General features: G+C 34.8%; 1 protein-coding gene across 1 annotated transcript in view; it reads right to left on the bottom strand.

The window, feature by feature from the left end:
• Positions 1-8,161, bottom strand: part of SACS (sacsin molecular chaperone) — a 38,654-nt gene that overhangs the window by 15,331 nt on the left and 15,162 nt on the right. Inside the window, exons 5-7 of the mRNA XM_009327764.1 lie at positions 5,881-7,363; positions 3,330-3,421; positions 632-658 (exon numbers count right to left, since the gene is read on the bottom strand). Coding sequence (XP_009326039.1) covers positions 632-658; positions 3,330-3,421; positions 5,881-7,363 — 1,602 coding nt within the window. The remainder of the gene's footprint in view (positions 1-631; positions 659-3,329; positions 3,422-5,880; positions 7,364-8,161) is intronic.

Here is an 8,161-nt window from a genome sequence, read left to right as displayed (position 1 = left end):
AATTTCAGATCTTTCTTCCATCTAGATAGCACTGCCATTTCCTTAAAAGCAACAGTCCAATTAAAGATACTATCTACTGTCCCTGCTCTGCTGGTAATCAGTAGTAAGGCATCCTTCAAAAAAAGATTTTTCCTTTCACTTCATGCTTACAGAACTATGCATTCTGTTAGTTCTATTGAACAGAAAACACAAGTAAACACAGCAGCCTTGTGAAAGTGAGAAATACTATCAGCAGTGAGCCAGCAAGATAAGAATCTACTTAAAAGCTAAGCTTAAATCCCATTGTTTGAACACAGATCTTTAGAAATACTGTTTTCAAATCCATACATGTGATCTTAAAATACTGGAATCTTCCTGCATGGGAATTTTATTAAAAAATATATAATACACCAATGAAAATATTGATTATTTCTGTGTAACATAACTACAAGGTTTTCTTCACCAATATGCATTTCCCCTCAACTGTATTTAGAACTCTTTTCATAATTATCTTTGGTAGCTATCTTTTGGCAGCTCTATTTGGCAAGTGTTGTTTACAAGAAAGCTGGGGTAATGAGAATAACTAATCACCAAATTCACACAAATATCAAGCTTCAATCCAAACCAGTACATCTTCAGTTAATAACCATACCTGAAAATCCCCAGAGAAGTTGTTGGGCTAGAATATAATCAAATCCATTTTTAGAAAACAGCTTGTGGGTTACACATTAACATACTAAATATAGAAACAGTTATTAACTAGAAAAATACAGTACACATTTTAGGAGAGAAAAAATAATATCTGGTTGTCTTTGTACAACACAATAAAGAAAACCGCATCCCATTTTCTCAAAGAAGTAATACAAGGAAGTTTCTATTTCTGCAACTGTATCAGGAATCTCTCTGATAAGAATTTTACTTGCATAGCTGTAGAATTCTGACAAGGCAGGTTTTGAAACCTGCCAAAAAACCCTCTAATACTTATTATTTATAATAACATACAATTTTTATGGTACTGCAGTTGTACTTTACAATTATGCAAAATCTTAGAATAAAGAATAATTTAGGAGGAGGTAGAATGAAAAGTAGGCACTATGATCTTGCAAAGGATTATCTAAGAGTCCTTAAGGATTTCTAAAAGATTTAGAAGAATTATACTTGTCATATTCATTTACAAAAATATATTCTTCTAATCAATGAGAGGCATACTATCAACCAAGAACAAGTCCCTAGAAAAATGTCATTCAAAGAAACTGCCGGAGGAAGAAGAAAGACAGAAGCAAGACCTTAAATGTGACCAAAAATCTTCCCAGGAACTAAAAAGACTAGACAGACTTTGTGGCAACTCAGAGACCAAGCCTGGAAGTGAAGGAATGTCCTAGAAGAACTCAGCAAGTGATTGCTTTGTGAAGTCAGACTTCATTTTAGTCACCTCTGCTTTTTCTGTTTAAGACGTATTCAAGCATATAGTCTGTCAAACCTGTATTTTGTTTTGGTTGTTTTGCTCTGTTTTTTAATTTAAGCATGGTTTTGGACTGCTTTATGACATTCACTTGGAGGAAACTGTCTAAGACAACACATCTCAAAAGTCAATTTAAGGTATCATCACAAGGAACTGGCATTCTTCAAAGCTAACATTCCTGTCTTCCATACAATTTTTCATCCATCTAATCTCACTGTGGCTGTCTTGATCCCTATATATTTCTGTTCTTTTAAAGTCCCAGCAATTACTACTAGAGTAAACAGTAGTTCTTTATGGTTCTATCCCAGATTAAGAATATTCACTGTTTGGATACACAATTTAAGTTGACACTACTTTCAACAGTTTATAGTCTGTATTGAAACAAAACAAAATAAATTAAAAACAGTACTGGGGGAATTAACAGTAAAAACAATTAAAACAAGCATATTCTACTGCAACAATAGCCACAACACTCATCATATAATATGCCCACAAGGCTTTGACAATTCTGCTTTTCAGAACAAAGTTTTGCTTTATAGTAGTTTCAGACTTGCTGTTCTTCATATCCAATGAAAGTCCCAACACTGATTTCGTATCTTCTATACGATTTATATTATTTTAAATATTTAAGCTGTTTATTCTGTGCAATAAGTCACTCCCAATTCTTTCAATCTTTTCATAGATGCATTGCCATACTTCAAAAATTTATCATCTTAGCCTCAGAATTATCTTATTTTTCTATTATTTTTGATAATGAAGCAATGATCAAACCATGGAGAAATTAGTAGGTTTCCAACTGAACAGGAAGAATGATAAACAGAGAATATATAAAGGATTGAAGGGGAAAAAAGGTCAGAACACAGACTGAAGAAATAGAGACTGTGACTGAATAACTGAAGACCATGATAAAGGGTATCAAAAAAAGCAAATCAAGACAGTAATTTATAGTATTCTATGTCTGGTTCAAATGTCTTCAGTCTAAAAAAGAATTCTAATAAATTGAGCAATTTAAAAGAGACAAGGATCTTTTTCTGAAAAGCACATTTTCTAGACATAGAAGAGTAAAATAGCTCACCATATACTCACACTATTTAAAAATAAGCTGAAGGACTTGTTTGAAAATTGTGTTTACATGAAATGACTTCTGAGACTCAGACTTCAAATTTACCAATCAAATGCATAATGAAATGCAAGGGTGGAAAGGTAAATATAGACAAACTCTGAGTAGAAAAAGAGGCAAAAAAATTTAATTGTGAAGGCAGTTAAACATAAAAGCATCTTCTCTACAGATGAAGCAAACTTCTTCACCAAGTCTTTGATTGGAAGTATTTCAATAGGTCCACATTGACACAACCATAAGCTATGAATTAAGGCTTAGGGAACACTTGATGAACTTATATGGTCTACAGTATGCTTGAGGCTAGATGCTTAAGCTAGTTTCGTCTGGTTTTAAAAAAAGGCACTGATGCGATCACTTGCGATTGTGAGATAAGGGATGATCCACAACGCCAAAACTATGACACAGCTATTGCATATGCAATATACTACAAATGCAAAATAGTATTCAGACTGTCTTAAGTAGAGGAATACTATTTGCACAAAATTACTGAACCTTGAATACATACTTTACTGAGTGAATATCTATGCTTTTATTGTAAATTTTCATCCTTCTTCCCTTGCCTTTGCCTTTTTGTTCATTTATACTTTTCATTTGTGTCATTTCCAATTAAAAAAACATAGTCTATCATATCTTAATTTTTTTTTAGATAACCAACTTATTTATGTGAACTCCATTTCAAAAAAGACATTGCTTTAAACTTGGGTTTAGAACTAGTCTGTTCAACCATCAGCAATCTGTTTCGCTATATGAGAATACAAAAGACATTACCTCGGCTTTTGGCAGCTTCTTTCAAAGCAGCTAGAACCTCAGGCTTCAGGTCATCAGAAAGTAACCTTCCTTCCAGGCCAGGAAAGAGCGATCTAAGCACACCATAAAAAAAAAAAAAAAAAAAAAACAAAAAAAAACCAAAACACACTTCAGCAAAGCATCTAATTCACTTATGTTGCTGCACAGAAATTACCAGCATGGTAATCATCATGGTAAGACAGTCACATGCAAAGCAATCGCTTACATATGAAGAATTGGGCTTTCAGTGGGTGTTTTCTTATAAATGAGAAAATCATACATTTAGAAGCAGAGAGTAGTAAAAAACCAATTTGTTCCAACTGCTCTTGTTTTCAGAACAGATCTAAGCAAGTTTTCTCTTGATAGAAAAACTGGGATTAGAAAATTGTCATCTATTTGTATTCTAACCAAAAAAAAAAAAAAAGGTAAAATAGCACCTACTATTCTATGTCTCTTGAAGATTCTATTTGAAAGCATACAAAAAATACAACATGTAATTCTAGGACTTCACACAGATCTGTGGATTCCAGAAGAACTGCAGATAGTGGTTATGACTACTGTAGCCAAGAGTCAGTCTGATCCTGCCCTTCCCTCCCCTTCCTTTACGTTAGCTCTTAAAAAATCAAACAGTTTTTTAGGGCTTTGGTCTTCCTGAAATAAAAAATAACTATCCAGTTTAATTCTGACAGCAGGTATGTCAATTATACATAAACCAACACAGAATCTTTCTTGTTCTTCCACAGGTGTTAACAGAGAGAAATTCATAAGAGTTTATTTCAGCTTTTTAAGCAGGCTCCATATTTGAATACGCAAACAGTCAAACTTAAGTTGAAAGTGTTTTAAAACATCTAGCATAAGTCATTTGCCATATTTATAAGATCAAAATTAAAAATAATTACTGTAGGCAAGAATAAAGGCAAATAAAGCAATACTATTTCAAATTTCTGTATTATCATAGCTAGCAAGTAGATTTATGCCTGGTATAACATGCTTTCGTATCAGTTTTACAAGACTAACTAAAAAGATATGGTGGTATCATTAAGTTCCCAAAAAAGTATCTTATGACTAGTCTGAAGCAGGGCTGTAAGGAAGATTTGTTAGTCTCATCATAGGAATGTTTTCTGTATTAGTATACTGACTTAACTTCTGGAAGGAGAAACAAAGTGAAAGAATAACAAAAGATAAATCATCTCACAATAGATGCTGGAGAAATTTTTTTTATTATTCTTTAAAAGAAGACACTAGAATCACAGGTTCTGACTAGTGTTAATCCCCTGATAAATAACCTGAATTGTCTAGAACAAGAAAGAGCATGGTTTTAGAATATAATAGAAAAAGAACAGCAGCAGACTTGAAAAAAGCAAACTCCCCTCAAGCAACATGGGATGACCAGTTACCTGCATCCAACTGCTTTTCTTGAAGATATATTGTCTATAAATGTATTCAAACCACAATTTATATAAGGACCTTACTCGAAGCACTTTTTACCTTAATATCTATATTGGCACGCTCCAACCCACTTCTACTTCCCATATAAATGATTCATAGGGCACTAAAAGCAGCAGAGCAAATGTTAAATGTCACATTCTCTCAAGCTGAGGATCTGAAAATTAGTGGAACTCTGAGGGAAAGGAGAAGGAGGAGTGGTTGTGAACATACGTACGGGTAACACTTCGTAAGGAGGAACAGCTACAGGTAAGACATCTGGTGTGTCTGAGTGACTTCAAGCAGTACCTTAAGAGATTACTTGGAGAAGGGTCCAGATTTAACAAATCTTTTATACATGCATAATCCAGTACAGACATAAAAAGCAGTAGTCATGCTTTCCCACCAGTGATCCCAAGGGCAATTATTCCAGCTAGCCTGCTTTCCTATCCCCTCCCCAGGAACAGTGCCAGCTTTTTTGGCAGATGAAATGTGAACCAAATTGGAACATTGATGGAGCTGGGAAATAAGCAGGGGAAAAAATTAATTGGAGAGGGACTGGAAAGAACAAAGGGAGAACAGATGTAGAAGACAAACCCACTACTTTCCATGGTAGTATCTGCTTACTTCCTGAAACCAGTAAGTGGTTAGAGTACTAAGCCCTTCACTGAAAGTAAGAGTGTTGTGTTACAAAAAAAAAAAAAGCATGAAGTAACCTCAAGCTAAGTTTAAAAAACAAGCTTTTATCATTACCTAATTTAATGTACTTCCTAGTATGCATGTTTCTAACCTCCTCTTATATATAATTCTCAGAAGAAAGCTAATTTGAAATATATCCTGAGGCATTCCCCTAAAGCCTAGATCACATGATTCTTTTTATAAAGTTATAATGGCAAGTAGCTGTCAAACTTTTCAAATGAGACATATGCATACAAACATGTACATGTATACAGAAAACTGGCTTCTGTCTATGCGTTATTTCATCACATTACAGGCTGCTGCATATCATCTTGTTTGCTGATAAGCAAATAACAGTCTGAAGCTCTGTTTTAAAATTTAAACTAAAAAAAGAAAAAAAACCAAACAGTATTTAAAATATTAAGTATACCTGGGATATTCTTCTGAGGTTATGTAAACTAAATCTTGTTCTGACACAGATGAGGAAAAAGGAGTAAAATTTCCATTCTGTAATGGCAAAAGCTCCAAACCAATCAGTTCACTGTAGACTCCATCAGAAAGCACAAATTCTAGAAGATGAAGCTTTTCTTCAGCAGGTCCACTGTGGCCATATTTCCTTAGTACTTGCCGTACTACAGCAGGAGTCACTTTTTTCACAGCTTTAGCAGTAGAAATAGTAAGATACACTGCACTAGCAATATTTGCTGGTACCTTGGCAATCTGCTTCCCTGAATTCTGGAGGTAGTTGAGAACAGACTGTGTGTACTCCAAACTCTCATCCATTTCAGAAAAGTGCACCTGTTCCACCTTTATCCACTGATTACTCACTGAGTAAATAACTGTATGCTGGAGCAGCTCTTTAAAGAGAGGTACTACAATTGGTTTCCAGGGTACCCTGATTTTGTTCTCATCAGGCCATAACCTATAAATTCTTTCAGCTGACAATGGAAAATCCGAATTCTTCTCAGTCTCCATTCGTTTGATAGCTTCCAAAATAAGGGTGGTATATGCCTTTGGCACTATATTTACCACAAGAATATCATTCCACAAAGCTGCTGGATCTCTCCATTGATCCAGCTCTCGCCATTTGATACTCCTCCTATTGTCTGTGAGACCAAAGAAACCACTAACATGAACTGGGAGTCCAGTTTTGCTTTCTTCACCTGGAGGCAAAGGCAGAAAACAAAATGCTCTTCCTGAAAAATCTGCTACAGCTCCTTTTTCCTCCCCATTAGTTGGTAAAGACATGGCTATTCCAATAGTAGGAACAAATTTCAAGTCATCAGCTAAACAATCCAGTTCAGTACACATTCCTCGACCACCTACACAATTGCATACTAACCAAGACGTTTTCTGTGCATCCTTAACACTCTCATCCTCTACAACTATATTTACATGGTATGTCACACATGTTATGCTATTGCTTGGAACTCCCTTACAATACTGATTTATTGCAGTTCCTAAGATTTTGATAGAATTGGGTCTTTCATGTTTCAAGGCCTTGTTCTCACTAGCAGTTACTCTAAAAATCAGTCTCTCAGTTCCATCAGCTTCTCTAACATGCAATGAAACATCCTGAACACTCTTCAAGAAGAGCAATACTGTGTCTGCATCTGCTCTGAAGGATTCAAACAGCTCCAAAACCTTCTGTTTGTCGTAAACATTGCTGCTCAGTTGGGAAGGCTGCAGACGAAGTGGGAAACGAAAAAAGGTACCAGGAAAGTTTCCATTCTTAAAGGTTTCCTTAGTGCTGCCAAATACACCAATGAATGGTGCAAACTGGTCTGTAAGTTCATTGATTTCCTTGCTATCTTCTTTTAGATTCCAACACTGGCCTGATTCATGAGGTCCAAAAAGGGTTTGATGAGGATCAAGCATTCCAATCTGGTCACCACTGAAAATACTAGGGACATCTGCATACATAAAAAACAACATCTATTAATAATCCTAACGCAATATACTTTTCAAATACAGTCTTAAGGAACAAATTTAAAAAGGGCAAGAAAAACAAATGTTATAAAACTGCAATGAACCTAGTATAATTCTGATAACATATAATTAGGTAGTTATTGAAAAGAAGAAACATGCACACCCCTATTCTGCAATTAAATATATAAATAGTCATTCAACTATTTGAATTTTAGCAAACAGTGAGCAACAAAAAGTATAATTTTTTTCAGCTCTATACTTTTATCTTTCCAATATTTTCAGAAAAAAAAAATTTCATTTACTAAAGATGTATTCCATTACATTCATACTTTGCAGATCTTGAAGGCTTGCAAACAGTAATCTTGTACATTTAAAAGCATAACTTCCCAGAATTATCAAACCACTGAATGTACTAACTAAGCTTTTATTCATGCTCTACTAGGTAAAATATTTGGGAAAAAAACATCCTGTGTCTTACAAGTTCACTTCACAAGTTAAAAATGTTATTTCAGCACAAATCTGCCTCTTATCCTGTACTATTATAACTACTATGTAGACTGTAAGCACTATTTACATTATATGCTTAGAATCAGAAACATTTAGGTTGGAAAGGACCTTTAAGATCATCGAGTCCAACCATTAACCTAGCACTGCCAAGTCCACCACTGAACCATGTCCCTAAGCACCACATCTACAAGTCTTTTAAATACCTCCAGGGATGGTGACTCCACCCCTTCCCTGGCCAGCCTGTTCCAATGCTTGACAACCCTTTCAGTGAAGAA

This window comes from Pygoscelis adeliae, unplaced genomic scaffold, assembly GCF_000699105.1.
Source record: "Pygoscelis adeliae isolate BGI_AS28 unplaced genomic scaffold, ASM69910v1 Scaffold14, whole genome shotgun sequence".
Classification (NCBI taxonomy): Eukaryota; Metazoa; Chordata; class Aves; order Sphenisciformes; family Spheniscidae; genus Pygoscelis; species Pygoscelis adeliae.
This window is presented reverse-complemented; position numbering and strand designations above follow the sequence as displayed.